Source organism: Equus przewalskii, chromosome 24, assembly GCF_037783145.1.
Source record: "Equus przewalskii isolate Varuska chromosome 24, EquPr2, whole genome shotgun sequence".
In the NCBI taxonomy this organism is placed as follows: Eukaryota; Metazoa; Chordata; class Mammalia; order Perissodactyla; family Equidae; genus Equus; species Equus przewalskii.
In genome coordinates this window covers 262003-283601 of record NC_091854.1, presented here as the reverse complement: position 1 = coordinate 283601, position 21599 = coordinate 262003, and the positions used below count along the sequence as shown (strand labels likewise).

The 21599-nt window shown below is 35.5% G+C and overlaps 1 protein-coding gene and 1 long non-coding RNA gene across 2 annotated transcripts in view; one reads left to right on the top strand and one right to left on the bottom strand.

Annotated features, from left to right (window-relative positions):
- Window positions 1–1401, bottom strand: part of DPH5 (diphthamide biosynthesis 5) — a 62812-nt gene extending 61411 nt beyond the window's left edge. The window contains exon 1 of the mRNA XM_008518787.2: window positions 1162–1401. Coding sequence (XP_008517009.2) covers window positions 1162–1282 — 121 coding nt within the window. The 5' untranslated portion in view covers window positions 1283–1401. The remainder of the gene's footprint in view (window positions 1–1161) is intronic.
- LOC103550055 (uncharacterized) overlaps window positions 1–21599 on the top strand; it is a 113457-nt gene that overhangs the window by 26179 nt on the left and 65679 nt on the right. The window lies entirely within an intron of this gene.

Sequence of the window (21599 nt, the reverse complement as noted above, 5' to 3'; positions counted from 1 at the left end):
GTAGGTTAGTGTGATACATTCTTCAAAAGAACTGTGTCTCTATGTTGTGGTAAAGAATAGCAAAGGAGAAAAGCAGAGAAAGGGCAAAAGAGAAAGTAAACTCAAAGGCAGTTGTCAGCATAATGAAATAGGTTTATTTTCCCAAAAAGTTTACCTTTTTTAAAAAAAAACCTATATTCTAGTGAAAAGCAAAGGAAAGAGTTATGACAGTTACTGGCACTAAAGCAGAAAATTGATATTTGTGCCAGTCTTGAAAAGGCATTAAAGAAAATAATGGCTTATTGTTATTTTAGTATAAGTAATATCATCTGCTTAAAATTTTTGAATACTTGGGCTATTGTAAAATACATGAAAACTGCCTTAGCACATTTTCTTGAATCCCTAACTGTCACAGTGAAGCCTGGTTCTCCCAGTTAAATCACTCTGGGTTTTAGCCCTAATTTGTCTCATCACTAACCTTAGACATTCTTTTGGAGTCTCAGTGTTTTCATCTACTAAATGAAAGAGTTAGACTAGATGTTTTAATAATCTGCCATATGCTAGGAATCATACTCAGTGTTCTGAAATAAGTTTTCTCATTTAATTGGCACAGCAACCTTATGAAATATATGTAATATTGCCTATTATATCTTATTAATGAGGAAACTAAAATGCAGAGTGTTTAGGCCTGGGGTTGGACCCTGACTGCATTTGATTCCAAAACTTTAAACTGCTATGTTATCCTGCCTATCTCTGGGTCCTTCAACTTTAATATGCTGACATCTAAATCCTTGTTGATCTCAACAAACCGATGTTGAGTTAGATGTGAGTCCTTGAAAGGCAGAAGACTTGATTAGTGTCATTTTTTAATCTCCATGCCAAGCACATTTTAGGCCTGGTTGAATTCGAGCCAAAGGAACGAAACAAATTAATAATCTTAAGGGGAAGGATTATATTTTATTTTTCCACTCTGCTGGCCACTATCCCCTCTTTCCACCATAGTTAGCATGCTATTTTGCACATGATACACATTCAGTAATTTTTGACTCACTACAGCTAGAAAAGATTCAAAAGTGATCAGTTCTGCTTGGTAAAAATAATTATCCTCAAAACTTTCATCTAAACACATCTATTTAGTGTGGAGGAACTGACAATAACCAAGAGTTTGAGGCTGAGACTGACCTTTGAGAGCTGGGGGAGCCTGCTGCTGCTGCTCTGCTGCTGCTGAAGATGATGATGATGGGAGGAAGAACAGTCGATGCTGCCTGCCAGTGGGCGGGCCGGCAGTAAAAACACATTGCATATACCTTTTTTGGAGGCCCAGTCTTAGCCTCTCTGATGGTGAAAACTTCAGACGCTTTCAGCTATGATTAAGAAGCCCTTCCTGCGGTATTCCTCCAACTTTCCACGTGATAAAGTGTCATGTTTTTTACAGGGGGTGCTTGCCTTGCCCTTGGTTGTGCTTCTGGATAGTATTTGTTTTCACTGTTGCCTTTAAAAAATATTTCACTTTCTTCCTTCAGTGATTTTATTTTATTTAGTCTTTTATCTTTTGCTTTTAAATGGGAAATAGAAATAAGAAGGGGCAGCTCATTTACCAAAGTATTTGCACCTATTGGGTCTGCAGAAATATTTATTGAATTAGGCAAAATCTTCATCAACAATAAAACCATATGTATCATGATTAGCCTATAATTTAAGCATATGTCCTCTACCCCAGAACCAGTGTTAAAAAAGAAATATTTTATAACATTTTAGTTTTAATTCATAGATCCAATGGCCTTTCTCCTGAATGCTGAGAGAAGTCCTTTGTAAAGAAGTTTTAGCCTTGGGGAGGCCCAAATAATTTGTGTATATGTTTTTATTTAAGAAACGCAGATAAGATTATTCTTGTATCAAACAAGTATTAAGATTATATATCAAGCAAATTCCTACCGGTTGTGAAATCCAAGTATTTTAAAGATTTTATTTTTTCCTTTTTCTCCCCAAAGCCCCCCAGTACATAGTTGTATATATTCTTCGTGGTGGCTGCTTCTAGGTGTGGCATGTGGGACGCTGCCTCAGCATGGTTTGATGAGCCGTGCCATGTCCACGCCCAGGATTCGAACCAACGAAACTCTGGGCCGCCTGCAGCGGAGCACGTGAACTTAACCACTCGGCCACGGGGCCAGCCCTGAAATCCAAATATTTTAGATGGCATTTTCATGCCAAATAATGCTTCTCCTTGATTTCATTAGAGACAAACTAAGACGTATCAATAAAAATCAATTTCGGTTTAACTATCATAATAATTCTATGCACCCATTTCTCATAAATGCCCTTTTTATTAAGTATGCTCATCTTTAGTCAGCCAAACTTTAAGTATGACTGCTTAACAAAACTGGGCGTATAACAGACGTCTGAATCTTTTCTGATTCCAGGAAAGTATATAGATTACCAATGGTTTTTTAAAGTAATACTTATTCATGAATACTTTTGCATTTCTTTCTACAGATACATTGAAAACTTTTCTAAGGATTCTCTTATGTCTCCTAAAAGTATTGCCAGCATTTCCATTGTAGTCTCTAATTGGTCATCTGTGACATGAAGCTAATTTCCATAATGTTTGGCATCTCAACAGCTGTGACAGCATCTGTTGCTGGGGTGGTCCCTCAGGGAGTGGTAGAACCCAAAAATTTTGGGGAAGACCCAAATAATTTGGAATCGAGGAGGCCCCATCTGAAGAAAGGGAAAATGTTTTTTGTAACGTTTCAGTTATTGTTCCTACTAATATATTGCCATCAGGCCTTTACTTCCTCAACTCCCTTTCACTTTTCAATTCACTGCAATCTTGCCCCCTTCCCTAAATGCCACCAAAACAGATCTTACTGGGGTCACAATTAACTACTTAATGTCAAATTCCGTGAATAGATTTTTGCTCTTCTCTCACGTGATCCCTGCTTAGTGCTTGAAACTTTTGATCATCTTGATGATCTTTTCTTTTTTGGCTTCTGTGGTCCCTTTTTTCAAGTTCTCTACCTCTCTCACTACTTGTTGGTATTTGCAGACTTTTGTTTTCCCATTGACTGTTGAGTACTGTCTGTACTCCTGTGATGGTTAGTTGTTTGTGTGAGCGTGGCTAAGTGATAGTATCCAGTTATTTAATCAGACACTAATGTAGTGCTGCTGTGAAAGTATTTTGCAGATGTGGTTAACATCTACAATCAGTTGCCTTCAAGGAGATAATGTGTGTGGGCCTCATTCAATGATAGAAGGCCTTAGAGCAAAAACTGAGGTTTCCTGGAGAAAAAGAAATTCTACCTCAAGACAGCAGCATCAACCTCTGCCTGAGTTCCTGAGTTTCCAGCCTGCTGGCCAGACAACCCTAAAAATTTCAGACTTGCCTGCCCTTCAGGTTTCAAAATGCCAAGCCCCCACAATCATGTGAGCCAGTCCTTGGAATAAATCTCCTTAAAATACACAAACACACACACACCCACACACACACACATCTCCTATCGGTTCTGTTTCTCTGGAGGACTCTGACTGATTACAGATCCCTTTGTTATTTTATTCATCACACTTTATATAATCCATCCATTTCATTTCTTCAACTATGTCCATAATATATCTTTGACTCCAGAATACTAACCCAGTCTTTTATCTGAATTCTTAATCATGTTTCCTATGAGTAGATAGCTGCACGTTGATGCCCCAATCCAATTTTAAACCCAACATGTCCAAATGGAATTTTTTTTCTCCCCACCTCAACACCCTTCTCTCCTTATTTTCTGCCTCAATTAATGGCATCTCTACACATATGCATCCTATTCAGAAATCTTAGAGTTGTTCTTGTCTCCTCTCTCTCTCTCATCTTTTACACTGAATCAGCCCCTAAACTTGGACAGTGTTTTCCTCCTTAGTAACCACTGAATCTGTTCCTTTCTCATCACTGATTTCAATGCCTTAGGTTAGAATCTCTCTAATCATCTCTTGCATGAATTTTTTTAACCTAATTAAATGACTTTTTCCACCTGATCTCCTTGTTCACCACTGGCCTTTTATATTATTTTCCACAGATCCATAAAGATTATTGTTCTTTTCATAACTGTTTCATTGTATTGTAATTATTTGTTTATATGCTATGTATTCCCTTCTAGATTGAGAATCACTCATTACATTAGTGTTGAATGAATGAGTGTGATGTTCACCATCTTCTTTATGATAAAGGTCTACTAATTTGCTACCTGGAGCAGACAATATATTTTACTAGAGAATCAAATTAGACGGTTGAGTCCAGTTATTTTTTCCTTATTGCTAATGTATTTGTAGTGATTCAGCTTTTTCCAATACACATCTTCTTAACTTGGGATGCACAAATGGAATTCTAAGAGATGCATGAACTCTCTAAAATTTTATGGAAAACTTTTGCATATTTTTCTGTGGAGAATGACCACAGTTTTCACCAAATTCTCAAAGAGATCTGAGTTGCCCAAATACTCAAGACTCACTGTGCTGAGTGAAATCGTGCATGTTTGTATCCCAGCTCTACGACTTAATGACTGTGGGACCTTGGACAAGTTATTTAACCACTCAGTGCCTCACACAGCTTTCTCATTTTTAAATTGGGGCACAATAATAGTAACGGCTTCATAAGGTTATTGTGAATGTGTGCAAGATAATGTATGTAAAGTGCTTAGCACATATAAGTGGCTATGTAACTCTTATTAGAAAATTGTCTGTATAAATAAAAATAAACTAAAATACAGAATTTAAAAATTACTGTTGTTGAAAGCGTAGTATTTAAAGCTCAAAAGATAGGTCAGATTTGAAGATTTAGGTTTGGAAGTTATCTACGTAGAAGCAGTAATTGAAATCACAAGAATAAGAGTCATCCCATGTGAGAAAGAATGAAAAAAAGGGCAAAGAGTTTTGCAGGAAGCCCACCATAAAGTCAAAAAGGAGGGAAAAGAGCTCATGAAGATGTTAGTGCAGTCTCCAAATCCAATGAAGGAATTTTAGGATAAAAGGTACGGTTAAGTTTTTCTTAAACCAAGGAAAATGAGGAATAATAAGGGACTGTTGGATTTTGTGATTAGCAGGATCTATTCGTTTCCTAGTAACAAATTACCACAAACTGAGTGGCTTAACACGACAGAAAGTTATTCTCTCACAGCTTTGGAGGACAGAAACCTGAAATCAAGGTGTCAGCGGAGCCACGCTCCCTCCGAAGGCTCTAGGGAAGAATCCTTCCTTGCCCCTTCTAGTTTCTGGTGTTACTGGCAGTCCTTGGCATTCATGGGTTTGTAGCTGCATCACTCTAATTGCTGGCTCCTTCTTCACATGGCCATTTTCCCTCTGAGTGTCTGTGTCTCTATGTCCAAATTTCCTTCCTCTTATTAGGACGTCAATCATTGGATTTAGGACCCACTCTAATCTAGTATGATCTCATCTGAACTTGATTACACCTGCAAAGGCCCCATTTCCAAATAAAGTCACATTCACAGGTTCAGGGTTGGCATGAATCTGGGAGGGAACATTATTCAACCCAATACAAAGGACTTTAGTTACTTCAGAGATGTGGTGACTAAGAATGAGTGAGTGCTTAAACTGGAAACTACTTTTTTTTCCTGGAAATACGTTAGTAAAAGAAAAATAAGATTGTAGTTTGAGGCAACAGCTGCATTGAGAAGAGAGATTGCTGATACATTATATAGAGATAGAGATAGATTCAAAAATAGGGATATAGACACAGATACAGATATAGCTATAAAACTTAAGCATAGTTTTTAGGCAAAAGTGTGGGTGACAGAAGGAAAGGTTATTAAGTCCAGTGGTGGGAGGCGAGTTGGAAAGGAGACAGGACAACTGTTCCTCTGAGATAAGAGGACGGACTGTATTTTGCAGTTCCAGTAGCAGCTTGAGAAACAAATGACTGTTATTAATCATACATTCTTTAAAATGGTATCCATTCTTTTACATTGTTTGTTGTTTTGTCTGAGTTCACATTGTAGATGTCAGTGACATATTTCTCAAAGAGATTCTTTATTTTCAAAGCAAATTCTAAAAGAATCGCCTATAATTAAAATTGAATGTAACCAACGTGCTTGAATTCAAATTGTGTTTTATAGTTTTCATCCAGAGATTATCTTTTTAGGGCTTGGAACCTATAGTTTCCTGCTGTAGTGGGAGTAGGCATACTAAAAAATGATTATTTTAAATTCTTTTAAGTACTTACATGGTTGGATTCTAGCCAACAGCAAGGTGTGTATGTCTATGATGACATGTAGTTCAAAGCTTTGACAGTGTTAAAGTACTATTTCAGGTTTTTCCTTTGCATAGTTAGATTCAGTGTGACATCACCTTTTGTGGGAATCTTCTTAAGAGGGAGGAGGAAAAGAAGAGCTTAAATAAGCAAGGTTTCCTGATAATGAAATGGCTTTGCTTCTGTGGATCCTGATTTAGTTTTATTTCTTTATGCAAATCAATGAATAAACAAACATCTATGGAGACTAAATGTATATATATTTTACATTTATTTATAAAAACTTCCTTTCTAGCTTTTATTTTACAGATTTGCTCAACTTATTTTTACTTACAACAATTTAATATGACACTATTTCTCAACTAGAGAGAATATTTTTACACTATTATACCCTGTTCTTGGGCTTTATTAAATAATAATAGACTTAAATAGAAATTTAACAGAATAGAGTAGGTTTCTTGAGATAATAGTTTATATTTTATAATATTAAGGATCATAAACATTGACATTTAGACTAGTAAGGGACCATAGAGGCCATCTATTTGTGCCATTTTTCAGATTAAGAAATGATGGCTTTGAATAGTTCACTGTGTTACCCAGAGCCAACAACAACAATAATAATTATTAATTATTATATAGTGAATCCTATATGCCAGGCTCTGTTCTAAAAAGGTAACATGCATTTTACATGTTAATTATTTAGTAATCCTTTTTTAAATTTCAGCCTTATTGAGTTATAATAGACATATAAAATTGTAAGATATTTGAAATGTACATTGTAGCAATTTGACATACATAAATATTGTGAAAGGATTCCCCACATCTAGTTAGTTAACATATCCATTACCTAACATATTTATCTTTTTTTTTTTTTTGGTGAGATCATTTAAATTCTACTCCCTTAGCAAATTTCACTTATACAATGCGATGTTATCAACTATAGTCACCATGTTTTACATTAGATCCCAAGACCTCATTTGTCTCATAGCTAAAAATGTGTGCTCTTTTACCAACCTCTCCCTATTTATCCCATCCCCCAGCCCCTGGCAACCACTTTTCTACCCTCTGTTTCTACGAGGGTGACTTTTTTTTAGATTCCACATATAAGTGATACTTGCTATGTTTGTCTTTCTTTGTCTGGCTTGTTTCACTTAGCATAGCCAAGCTTTTCATATGTTTTTGTCTTTATCTGTGCTATTCCCTTTGCCTGAGAATTACTTGTTCTTTAAGATGCAGCTTAAACATCATGACTTCTCTGAAGCCTTGCATGCCTTCCTCTCCCAGACAGAGTTCATTACTTCTTCTTCTGTTTGTCTTATTAAACTTTATGCATATCCGTAGTGTAGTTATAATACTGCATTGTACTTATCTGTGTAAATGTCAATCTCCTTCACTAGAGTGAGATCTTTGATAGCAGGAACCATGTATCCTGAATAACAAGTTCATTATTTGGTACTTGGAAGGTGCCACATAATACTTTTTCGCTAAATAAATTAGTTAATGCATGTAGGGATTTTAGGAAGGAGAGTCTGGAAGCAAGGAGATGAATTAGAGGAGAGTGGTCCCTCCTTGGGAGGTAATACAACATGAAATCCAAGTGATGAAGTGATTTTGATAGGGGAAAAAGTTAAGCAGATGAGAAAAACATTGCAAAGATTGGACTTGGTGATTAACTGATTGCTGTGAGTGAGAGAAAAATCAAAAGAATTACATGGCCTTGAACCATAGTGACTAGAATAATGAGATAGAAAAATCCAGAAATGTCTGTAAGGTCTGTAATTCCATCTCCTTTTTTCTTTCTAATATTGGTCATTTGTGTCTTTTTCTTTCCTAGTTGATTCCATCTTGAAATTTATTAATTTGATTGATCTTCTCAAAGCATTTGCTTTTATTGGTTTTATCTTTTTTTTAATTTAAACTATTGTTTTTATTATGTCCTTCTTTCTGCTTAGCTTATTTTGGATTTCATTTGTTTTTCTTTTCTTGATTTCTTCAGATGTGTATATATAGGTCTTTAATTTTAGAGCTTTCTTTTTATTTAAGAAGAAATAACATTTAATACTATAAATTTCCCTCTAAGTACTGCTTTAGCAATATCCTAAAAGGTTTGATATTTTATTTTCATTCAATTCAAAATATTTTTAATTTTTTTCATGATTTCTTCTATTACCCATGATTATGTAGAAGTGTTTTGTTTATTTTTCAAATATTTAGAGATTTTTTCCCCCCAGGTATCTTCTGTTATTAATTTCTGGTTTAATTAATAGATTGGATTGTGGTTAGAGAAAATACTCTATTTTATTTCATTTTTTTTTTAATTCATTGAAACTTGTTTTCTGGCCCAGAATGTGGTTGTTCTTGGTGAATGTTCCATTGAAACTTGAAAAGAATGGATATTTTTCTGTTGGGGGGTAGAGTGTTTTTACGTCAATTAGGTCAAGTTTGTCGATAGTGTTAAGTCTTTTTATATGCTTAATGTTGTGTTTTTGTTTTCACTTATTAGGGAGGATTCTTAGAATATACAACTATAACTGAGGATTTGTATATTTTTTCTTTCAGTTCTGACAGTTTTAGCCTCATGTATTTTTAAGCTCTGAGATTCATATACATTAAAATTGTATATCTTCTTGTGTAATGGACTCCTTTATAATTGTGAAATGTACCTCTTTATCTCTGGTGTTTTCCTTGTCCTGAAGTCTGCTTTAATTGATATTAACATAGCTATTTGTTTTGAGTGGTATTTACAGGATATATATATTTCCATCCTTTTACTTTTTAACCTATCTCTATATTTAAGGTGGATTTCTTATAGAGGGCATATAGTTGGATCCTCCTTTTTTTTTTTTTCAATGTGACATTTATGTTTTAGATTATAGTGTTTAGACTATGATATTTAATGTAATTATTGATACTATTTTACTTTGTCTACCATCTTATTATTTGTTTTGTGTTTATACCATCTTGATTTTCCCCCTTTTTCTCTGCTTTCCTGTCCTTTAAAAAGTTATTTGATCTCCAGTAATTGGCTGGTTTTAGTTGTTGCTTTAGGTTTTTCAGTACATATCTTTAACTTATCACAATCTGCATTCAAATAATATAGAAATAATCCTCCCTATCCTTTGTACTCTTATTGTCACACATTTTAGTTCTACATATTTTATAAACCTTATTATATTATTATAATAAATAGAAACAAACAAATAATTATCCTTTAAAGAGATTAAAAATGAGAAAAATGTACTTTTGTATTTGTCCACATGTTTACCATTTCTGGTGCTCATTGTTCTTTGGTGTAGGTCCGTATTTCTACCTGCTGTCATTTTCCTCTGACTGAGGAACTTCTTTTACATTTATTTTTGTACATCTACTTGTGATGAATTTTCTCAGCTTTTGTTCATTTAAACAGTCTGTGTTTTGAAAGATGTTTTTGCTGGTATTTAGATTCACAGCAAAACTGAGTGGAACACAGAGAGATTTCTTATATACCTCCTGTCTCCACGCATGCATAGCCTCCCCATTATTGCCATTTCCCACCAGAGTGGTACATTTGTTACAATCGATGAACCTGCATCGACACATCATTTTCACTCAGAGTCCATAGTTTACATTAGGGTTCACTCTTGGTGTACATTCTATAGGTTTGGATAAATGTATAATGACATGTATCACCATTTAGAGTAGTTTCACTGCCCTAAAAATCCTCCATGCTCTGCCTGTTAATTCCTCCCTAACCATTAACCCCTGGCAACCATTGCTATTTTTATTGTCTCCATAGTTTGCTTTTTCCAAAATGTCATATAGTTGGAATCATGTAGTATTATAGCCTTTTCAAATTGCTTTTAAAAGAAAGCGTTTAAGTGTCCTCCATGTCTTTTCATGGCTTGATAGCTCATTTCTTTTAGTGGTGAATGATATATTCCATTGTCTCGATGTACCGCAGTTTACTTATCCATTCACCTACTGAAGGACATCTTGATTGCTTCCAAGTTTTTGCAATTATGAATAAAGCTTCAATAAACATCCGTGTGCAGGTTTTTGTAAGTTTTCATCTTACTGTGTAAATATCAAGGGGCACAATTGCTGGATCATGTTTAGTTTTCTAAGAAACCTCCAAACTGTCTTCCAAAGTGGCTGTATCATTTTGCATTCGTACCAGCAATGAAGGAGACTTCATGTTGCTGCACTTTCTTGCCAGCATTTGGTGTCGTCAATATTCTGGATTTCAGCGAATCTAGTAGATGTGTAGTGATATCTCAAGGTTGTTTTAATTTGCATTTCCCTGATGACGTATCTTGTGGAGCATCTTTTCACATGCATATTTGCCATCTGTATGTCTTGTTTGGCAAGGTTTCTGTTAAGGTCTTTGGTCCATTTTTAAATTGGGTTATTTGTGTTCTTATTGTTGAGTTTTAAGAGTTCTTTGTGTATTTTGGATAACAGTCCTCCATCTGATATGTCTTTTGTAAATATTTTCTCCCAGTCTGGGGCTGAGTTTCTGGATATGTTTCTAATTAATTAATTTTTCTACTGATTATGGGTTATAATTTATCACTTCTTTGCATGCCTGATAACTTTTGGCTGGATGCTAGACCTTGTGAATTTTACTGTTGGGCACTGGATTTTCTTGTTGGGTACTGGATTTTGTTGCATTTCATTAAAGACTGTTTGATGTGTTCTGTTGTGCAGTTAAGTACGTTGTTTTATCCTTTCAAGGCTTGCCTTTAAGCCTGTTATTGGAGCCTTTATTTTGGAACTAATTTAGCCCCACTATTAATTCATGATCCTCTCTTCAGAGATCACAATTCTGCACTGTCTTTTTGTGTGCTATCTGAAAACCATGTTTTATATATTTTGTCTGGTTTTCCAGTTTACAATGGGAGGGCAATACCTTGACAGGTAATCTTTCATAGGTGGAATTAGAGTCCTATATATTTTTTTTATTGATAGAAAAAAAGCTTTTGTTTTAGTTTACAACTCATTATTAAACTTGTTATTAATAATATCTTCTCAATTTTTAAAATTGTTGTCAAATTTGAGAAGACCTCTCTCAAATTTATTCTTGATTTAGCTACGTAATTCCAGTACTAGGCATCTTAAGACACATTCATACCATGACCTCTGGACCTCCATCTTTGTATCATGATTATGAATGAGTTAGTATACGAGGTGGTAGGAGAATTGCTAGAAGTCACTCTTGAACTTGCTTGGCTAGTTCCTACTAAATCCTAAGGTAAATATATCCCTAACTCAACCTCCTCTTAGCTGGATCCTAAGATGCCTGTGTTGTGGCCAGCCACTCTGACACACCTAACGTGAGGGAAGGTGATGAAGAAGTCATAATGAAAAGAGACACTGGTCTTAACTAACTTTAGTGAATATATCTCACTTTTACAAATTGTAAAAAAGCGTATGATTATTAAATTCATTGCTAGAGTCCTTCTCAGTGCCTTAGAAGGGGACTGTGCAAAAGAGCCTTGTAGCTTGTGCTTCATTAGCTTTACAGTAATTCTGTCTCTGATTTTACCACCAGTTTTTAAAATACGTGATCATTCTATGTCACATACAGACTATGAAGTTTTGGGATTATGCATTCAGAACTATAATCTTCAGCTGGAAAACAAACTTTGTTTTTTTTTAGGCATTGAAAATGGGAATCAGTAAACGTTTTTGGTGTGACTCTTACTTCATAGCTATCTGATGCTGACAAAAATAAGTTACATACTAAGTTTCCCCAGTCCTGTAGAAAAAGATGGATTTACTCAAGATTTGGGTTGAGAAAAAAAAAAATCTAGCCTTTTTGCAATACAGAACTTAATGATTACAAAACAAAAACAAGTAAGCAAAACTCAGGATTCTAAAGTTGAAGGTATTCATTTTTTTTACTTTTATGTCTAGTAAGTGGTGTAGTTCTTCTGTGTTGGTTGTCTCATCTGTTTCCCCCAGTCCATCACTTAGAAATAATAGGCTGTAAGCTTGATTTTCACAACTAGATTTGCTGCAGTATAGCCCCAAAAGTCATTGGGTTCTTATTAGTTTTTATAGCAAGTATCCTATTTTTAATAGCATCAAAATCAAGTGTATATTAATACTTTTCTCTTTTAGAAAATGCTGAGAATGACTTTTCATAAGGAAATACTTTCTTCTTTTTAAAAAAACCTTATCAATATGCTAACTGTCTCCATATTTCAGATGTGGTGGAGCTAAGTTCCTCATAGGACAAAAGGAATTCTTTTGTACACTAAATATCAACACCCAGACTATAGTAATGTCTGGCTGCTGTTAGGAAGTTTGTAATTCTTTTCCTGTTTTGAATGTTCATTCCTGTTTTGAACTGTTGATTAAAAGAACATAAATCTGACAGGTTTTTGCTTCTGGATTTCAAGTAACCTGTGTTGATTGACACTGTAAGCATAATAGTGAAGTATGCAGAGGAGCTAGTGCTACCTTTGAGAAATAAGAATTAAATACATAAAAAGATAAAATGCTGAGGTGGAGTTCAGAAAAGGGAGAGATCTCTATGACCTCAAGTAAAGATTCTAGGACTTAGCTGGGCTTTGAAGGCTGAATAGAATTTGAATAAGGGCATTCCATGGGACAAGTGAAAACACCAATAAGAGTAAAGGTAACAAGGTAGGAGTGTGCAAGTCTCTTTGAATTTTATCTAATTCAACAACATTTATCAAAAGTTCATTCTCTTCTGAGTATTTTGCTAATTAAAGGATGTAAAGATAAATAAGGAATAGTCTTTACCCTCACTGAATTTAACAGTCTGGGAAACGGGAAATGACATGGACACAACTATGATAACAGAATGGATTTCTTTTTATTTATTTCTTTTTATTATGGTAAGAAACACATAACATGAATTTACCCTCTTATTTTTAAGTGTGCATTGCAGTATTAACTCTGTGCCTATTGCTGTACAACAGGTCTCAGGAACTTTTTCATCTTGTATGACTAAAACTTTGTACCCATTGAACAACTCCCTGTTTCCCCCTCCCCCAGCCCCTGGTAACCATCATTCTACTTTCGGCTTCTATGACTTTGATTACTTTAGATACCTAATATAAGTGGAATCATGCAGTATTTGTCTTTTTGTGATTGCCTTATTTCACTTAGCGTAATGTCCTTCAGGTTCATCTATGTTGTAGCATATGAGAGACTTTCCTTCTTTTTTAAGGCTGAATATTATCCTATTGTATGTGTAGATCACATTCTCTTTATCCACTCATCTATTGATGGACATTTAGGTTGCTTCCACCTTTGGCTATTGTGAATAATGCTTCAATGAACATGGAGTGCAGATATCTCTTTGAGATCCTGTTTTCAATTCTTTTGGATATATACCCAGAATGAGATTGCTGGATCATATAGTAATTCCATTTTTAATTTTTTGAGGAATATCCGCACTGTTTTCCATAGTAGTTGTACCATTTTACAATTCCATCAACAGTACACAAGACTTCCAATTTCTCCATATCTTTGTCAACACTTGTTATTTTCTGGTTGGTTTGTTGGGTTTTTTTGATAGCAGCTATCCTAATGGGTGTGAGGTGATAGCTCATTGTGGTTTTGGGTTGCATGTCCCTCTTCATTAGTGATGTTGAGTATCTGTTCAGATGCTTGCTGGTCATTTGCATAGCTTCTTTGGAGAAATGGCTATTCAAGTTCCTTGCCCATTTTTTAATCAAGTTATTTTGTTGTTGTTATTGAGTTGTAGGAGTTCTCTATACAGTCATGCATAGCATGGATTTCTATGAATAGAATTTATATTTTAAGTTTTATTTAAATGCCTGAGCAACAGACCTGGGGTCAGAAAGATCTAGGTTTAAAATTTATCTGTGCCTCTTCCTAGCTATGTAACCCTGAGCCCATTTGAGTCTTAATTTCATTCATGTCTGTCTTCCATTGTATTTCACAGATATAACTGGAAGCTCTCCACCAGCAAACTCATTCCCAGCAGGTCAGAGAGCATTTCACTAGCATCTTATTACCAAGTTAATGGAGCCTAGCATAGCTGTCCTACCACAGGCTTTGTATCCTGCGCTCCATAAATATCCATAAAGCCACGTTAACCCAAGTCCAGATTACTCGACTCCAGTTCTTCCTGTCTGTCTACAGGCATTGCCCCTCCTGCCTCACCACCTGAATTCCATTCCATTGGCCCTGACTCTTCTCAGAGCCACATCTGCACTTACCATTCCTGTGGAAGAAGCTCACTAGACTACCCTAAGCAATCAGGCTCCTATCAGTTCAGTTTCCTTCAGCCTGTCACCCATGCGGTCATCAACTGTCTTGCCTTGCCTAGGACTGAGGAGATACTCGGACATGGGAATTTCAGTACTAAAGTGGGAAAATCCCAGCCAAAGCAGGATGAACTGGTCATCCTACCAGCAGCCTTGTCAGACCTCACCCCTATACCCCTAACCCGTGTTGCTGAAGTCTCAACATGTCTTCAGCTTAACCCAATCCAAGTTTAATAGTCTTCTCAAAGTTTTGAGGGTTAAAATATGTAAGATATATGAGAGCTGAGCTCATGAGATGTATTAGTGAGTACTGAATGAGAATGCCAAACCAATTTCAAGTTAAAAGTAATACTAGTTGCAAATTAAAACACTGTGCCACTTAAAAAAATCAGAAACCAGGAAAGACAGCCAAATGGCTTGAGTAAAAGGTCACATGATGTCATAGATAAAGTTGAAAAGTAGGTTTTGACCAAGATTTCTTTTCTGTGTGTGTCTGTGTATACATGCACACCTGCGTGTACATGCATGTGTGTACATACATGGATGTGTATGTTTCTTTATGGTGGAGTTAAAGCTATGAAAAATTTTTGGAAAAATGAGTAGAACTAAGGTAGCAACTGGATGTAACAGGTAAGGAGTAGCTTAATAACTGGAAGAATTAATTAATAGAATAGTCTCAATTTTACTTTTTGTCATAAATTTAAGTAACCCTTAGTGCTTTTTATTACATCTTTATGAGGACTAGTATAAGATAATATCTGCTGTAAACACAAATCAGATAATTGGTTATTTCTACCTTAATACATCAGTATTTTACAGGGAATTTTGAGATGTATTGGATAATTATCAGAAATAAGGCAAGAAAGTGACTAGATGCTTTATTTAGAACTTGTGGGCAATTGACTTTTTTAATGAATCTTAAATGTCTTAGAAGTTTTTGTTATTCTTTTTCCTGAAAATCTTATGATAATTGATCTTTTCTTGCATTTGATGATTTTGACTAAATATATTACAACCATTGATTTATTTCCATAAATGGTTTTATAAAAAGATCCCTTAATAGTCAATGAAATGAGTTTCCTAATTTAAAGCTTTTTGTTTCCACTTAGAAATAATTAGCTATGCTTGAAAGTTTCTCACAAGAATTTCTGTACAGAGGAAGTGGTACTTTCACGTTGAGGTCCCCAACTAGATAAAACCACCTCGTGGGAGGAATCAGGACCCTACCTCCATCCTCATTTTCATGTAGACAGTTAAGAAATGCTTCAAAATTTGTTGGTGTTCACAAAACTTCCTTTTCTAGTGTAGTGATTTTTGAGGTGAGAAGATTTAGGGGGACAAAAAATGTGGCAGTACTGTTATACTAATCAGATTTAGGCTTCTGAGTTAGTTTCAGGGTGCACATCAGATAATCAAAATAGTAAGTTCTGAATCCACCAAATTAAAGGAGTTTTCATTACCATATTCGTAGTTCACAGTCATTAGCATAGTACAATATAGACAGTTAATCCTGAAGACGCAGTTATTTAATAGATTAATCAAATCCATTCACTCAGCAAATATTTATAGGGTATCTTCTATATGTAAGGCACACTTCTAATCCCTAAGGATATGGTCAAAATACCTAGCCTTGTAGAGTTTATATTCTAGTAGGGGAGACCAAGAGAAAAGAAAGTAAACGCGTAGTATGTCAGATGATGATAAGAACTGTGAAGAATTTAAAGGAGGGTAAAGCAGGGTGGCAGGTTAGGGAGTGATTGGGAGTGGAGGAGACAGGCTTGTTTGAGATTTGGTGTCAAAGAAGGCCTCACTGAAAAGGTGGCACCTGAGCAGAGAACTGAAGGCAGAAGAGAGTGAGCCTCGAAGCTATCTAAGGAAGAGCTGTACAGGCAGGGAGAGCAGCAAGTGCCAATGTCTTGAGGCAGAATTGCTGGGATATTCAAGGAACAGCAAAGAGATTAGTCTAGTAGGAGCAGGGGGAGAAGTGGGAGAGCTGCAGGAGATGAGGTCAGAGATGAGCGTAGGGTGGCAGATCTCATAGCGCCTCACAGGTTAAAGAAGGGGTTTGGGGCATTTACTCCCAGAGAGATGCCTTTGGAAGCAGAGGGTTGCATTTTTAATGCAAATACCTCCAAACCAAATTGCCACAAGTCTTGTGTGACCAAATTAAGGAGACTAATTTCTACTCTGAATTATTTTTGAACTTAGATGGATCATCCTATGAGCTTATTCATTCAATCCTAGGAAAGACTTGCCTGGGAATATGGCAGAGAGTCTAGTTGCCAAACTTCTTAGAACAGCTTGACCAGTTCTAAGGTTTCCATCTTTCACATCTCAAAAATGTTCGGCTGAAGTTAGCAAAGCAAGGCCAATACTGTTGTAAACCTATGGTATGTTATTGATAGCTTTCAAATAGCAGAAAGCCTGTTCTATTAGCTAGAATATTTTAGTTTACGTCAATTATTTATTAAACAATCAATTACTTTGTACCTTCTGTCTTGTAGGAATTGTGCTAGGTACTGGGAATACAGAGATATACAACGTCTCTTTCCTCAAAGAGCTCACAGTCAAATAGGTGAAGCAGTTTCACAAATAAATAATTGCAATATGATATGGGAAATGCTAGTAATTAGTATGTGTTTGTTAGATGCTTGTTAAATGGATAAATGATGGTACTACTAAGAAGGAAGTGTTTATCTCTGTCTGAGGAAGTCAGGGAAAGAGGAACGATTCACATTCAACCATCAGCTCCGTGAGGAAAGAACATTGTCTTGTTCACCTCAGCATCTAGCACAGAATTTAGCAAATAGTAGGTGTTCAGTAAAAATGTACTAATGAATGAGTGAATGAATAAATGAATGAATGAGAAGATGTTGAGCAGAGTCTTAAGGAGGAATAAGATTTGTTTGGGAGGCATATGCACATTGCTGTCAAAGAGAACAATGTATGCAAAAGGTATGGAGATGTGGAAAAGTGTAATTCCATCCCAGTAATAATTTTAGATTTCAATTTAAAGTACTCTGCAAAGTCCACACTTGAGACATAATTATTGATACATATGCTTCTTTTCAGTGTATTTCTTATGAATTTGTTTGCATCTAGAAACTTCCTAAAACATTACTGGTATATATTTGTATACATTAGCTGGTTGAAATATCTATATTTTTAGTACAAAAAAACTCCTTTGTTGGCCAACTTCTTTTTAAAAGGGTGTATTTATAAGCAAGAACAGTTCTGAAATCAGAACAGATAATATTATTCTAACAATACAAAGATTCATTCACCTGGGCAAACTTAGTGGGAAAAAAGTTACAGATTTTGCAATACAGTAAAATACGCTATTTTGTCCATTAGCTATGCAGTTAAACCTTCATCAAGGTATAACAAGCTCTGGAAGCAATTTCAACTGAATGACAAAAGAAATGGAATAAAATTCATTTAAAACTGGTTCACACCAGCTCTCCTACGTGTACTATTAACTGCTAAGATCAAGTCACAAAACATTATTTTCAGGAGAAAGGGTTTAGTGAACCCTAGAAATTGGGTTTGATTTATTCCAGAAGATCTGCCTTTTCACTGCTTGAGATTTCTATGGAAGAAAGCCACAGTCTTTTACCAAATGGTTTCTGGGGAAACCCTTATAGCACAGCTTCTGAAAACAATTTGGTTGTTAATGAGAAATGGTTCTCACGATGGTGGGAAAGTGTTGACTGAAAGAAAAGGCTTCTAGATTTGGCAGTCAGTCTGTAAAAAGTGTTTACTGTTCTACAGTTACGTTCCTGAAATTTCTACGTAGATAAAACATTTGCAGGTCCTATTTCACAGTCATTCTTGCTTGTAAATATATTTTTTAAAGAAGCTGGGGCAATAGAAAAGTTTTTCTGCTAAAAATGTAGATACTTGAACTTGCAAATATATTCAAACAAGTTGCCTCCCAGAATCTTTGCACTCCATTGAGTTTTCCAATCTGTTTTGGAATTCCAACATTCTAGAATTCATATACTATTAGCATTGAATTATAAGTATATTAAATAATTTGCATAAAAGAGTTCTAAAAATCCTAAAAATACAGTAGGGTATTTATATATTCTTTAACTCTGTCTTTAAAATGTATTCTGAAATGTCCCATAAATTGTATTTATTTTATTTCTTTTAAGTAAGTAATTAGTTGCAATATTTTAACTAGAATCCTTTTATAATATTTTCAAGATTAAATTTTAATATCTAACGAAGTACTAAGCCTTATAGTTAAAAAATAAGTGCTAGATATGCACTAATTTCTCTAAATGTACCTATTGAAGTCACATTCCAAAATAACCATACCTATATTTTCTTAATGACCTTTAAGTAATGAGACCAAAAGAAGAAATTCATACAGTAATTTCAAATAGATTTTCATCTGTAGCATGGTTCAGAAACATGAATGGACATAGGACAGGAACGAAAAAAGTGACCACCAAAGTTCAGAGGAAAATATTTAGAAATATTTCTTGCCCTGGGAGTGTTAAAAGTTTGCACGTCTGTGTAAAAATATAATACTCAGTTGTTGTCACTTGAAAGCCTATGGGTGCATCACTTTGCCATGGCCGCCACCAGTCCATCTGTTTAAGACTGGTACAAGGCAGAGTTGCCAAGAGTCTTCTTGTTGTCCTCAGTTGTTTTCCTCATTTGACCCCCACCTCCTTTCTCTTTCTTCTCTGGTCTTTGAACTGCCTCCACTTTGGGCAGCTGCTTTCATTTACAGCCCTGCTTTGGGCAGGGAAAAAATTCTGCCAATGAAAACAGGAAAAATAAGAAAACAAGAAGGGTTGCAAGTGCTCTGCATGTGTCGCCGCTCTCTCGCAGCCTGCTTTGGGGTCTTTCCACTCACTGGGTAGTAGACTGAGCAGGGCTCTGCTGTTGGGGACTCACTCCAAGGGATCAGATTATCCAAGAGAGCTTTTTACTTCTCTTAAAATCAATAAATACAGAAATCATTTGTGTTGAAAGCAGTTGGAAGGGGTTGTATTTTATGTTTACTCACCCACTCCATACCCTGAGAGCATATATTCTCCATTCAGTTTGGTCTGATCTATACTGTTGTCAATATTGCCTCATTACCATAATAATTTATATATTATTTTTGATTATGACATTTTAGAGGGAAGGAATATGACCTTATTTTCTACTTTCCTTTATTTCCTACAATACACAGAAACTCAGAAGGCAGAAACTTCTCTATTTGACTTTCTCAGAGTGGTATATGATAGACAAGCACGTATATGAGAGTATTTCATAAATATTAGTTCATGAAGAGAAAGAAGAAAACATCTTTTCTAAATCAAAAGAACAGCAAGCAAATACTTTATAGTTGCTGTTTGCCAATATGCTTGATTTTTGAGGTTTAGTGAGAACATTTTTGAGTGGCTAAGAAACAGAAGAGATGTAGTTCTTGTCTTTGTTGATAAAATATGAATCAGGAGGGTTGATTGAAGGTGGTATCTGAATGATACGCCCAAAATAGACATATAGTTTCTGCCTCAGCATATTTAAGTTGGTTCTCCTTGTTTTCTTCCTTTTTCCACAGTATCCACTGCAGGGCCACAGGATGGCTCCCTAGATAAGGCAACAATTTAGTTGGGTGGCTGTAGATCTCTGTGTTAGACTTAGAAAAGAATATTTGTTTTTACTTATATAACCACTCTGCATCTCACACTGACAAATATATAGCTGAATGAAGAAATTGCCCAAATGAACTATTTCCTCCCTTTGACCTTGTCTGAGTGCCATTGTTATTATCAGAACTGAACATGTAAAGGGCAGGAAACACACAAGAGCTGTAAATAACAGCAAGTGAAAAAAAGAAGTAACCGTATTTGCTGCATCAAGATGCATGTACAGGAGTAGATCACATTTCCCTGTCTTGGAAAAACTTTTGAAAATAGTTACAGTCTCAAGATAAATTCAATTCAAAATATTCCTCACTAGTAACTATGAGTACAAAGATAAATGGGAGATCCTGCTCATGGAGGAGCTCATAGACTGGACTTGTGACAACCTCACTTCTCCTCAGAATTTGGAGGGTTTTAGATAGTGTCCCTAGATTTCTGTTTCATTGAGCAGTGATACCCTTATTCATGCAACAAACCTCTAAGGAATGTCCTATTTTGTGATGAAGTGCCAGGTCCTTGAGGATACAATGATGAATAAGACAAGCGACCCTGTCCTTCAGAAGATCTCAGTCTAGAGGAGGAGAGAGACCTGTAAAAAAGAAATTATGATTTTTTTTATATAAATGAGCAAATAATGTTCTCTCTGAAATTGATAGATCTTGCCAGTTAAATGAAAACACATGTAAAGTGCTTAGTTTAGTACCTGGCAGATTGAAAGCTTTCAAAAGATGTTAACTCTCTCCATTATCATTATCACATTTACCTTTCCTATTTCAGTATTCATATGCCAGTATCGAGTACAAATCTAGCCCTTACATATTTGACCTCTTTAAATGCCTCACTAACAAAAGTCAATGTATTTTCTAGGAGAAATAAAATGCCTTGTGTGTTAGCATACTATTGTAACTTATGTTCATCCACGGTTCCCAAATATCACATGTGGTCATAAACACCAGGATATATGAAAATTGTCTATTAGCTGAGAAAAAATGGAAGGCTTTTCAGTCTACTTTCACATTTCCATTTCAGCAGCTTTTCTTTTTCAGAAAATGAATACTGAATTGTATAGTGAAACGTTTTATTTAAACAAGGTGGAGTTTAGTGGGTTCTGCTGTGGCTGACTGTCCGATGCTATCATGAATATTCAATTAACTTTTAGATCAGAGTTTCTTGACCTTAGCACTATTGACATTTTGGGCCAGATGATTCTTTGTTGTGAGGAGCTGTCCTGTGCATTATAGGATGTTTGACAGCATCCCTGTCCTCTACCTTCTAGATGACAGCACCTCCACAGTTATGACAGCCAAAAATAATTTCAAACATTGCCAAATGTCCCCTGGTGGGTAATATCATCTCTAATTGAGAACTACTGCTTTTGATCACCTGGCCATTGATTTTAAACCTATGGGACAGTGCAGATTGACCATGGTGTAGCTTTTTTTTCAGTAGGTGTAGGTCTTCGGTCAGCCATCCTCCATG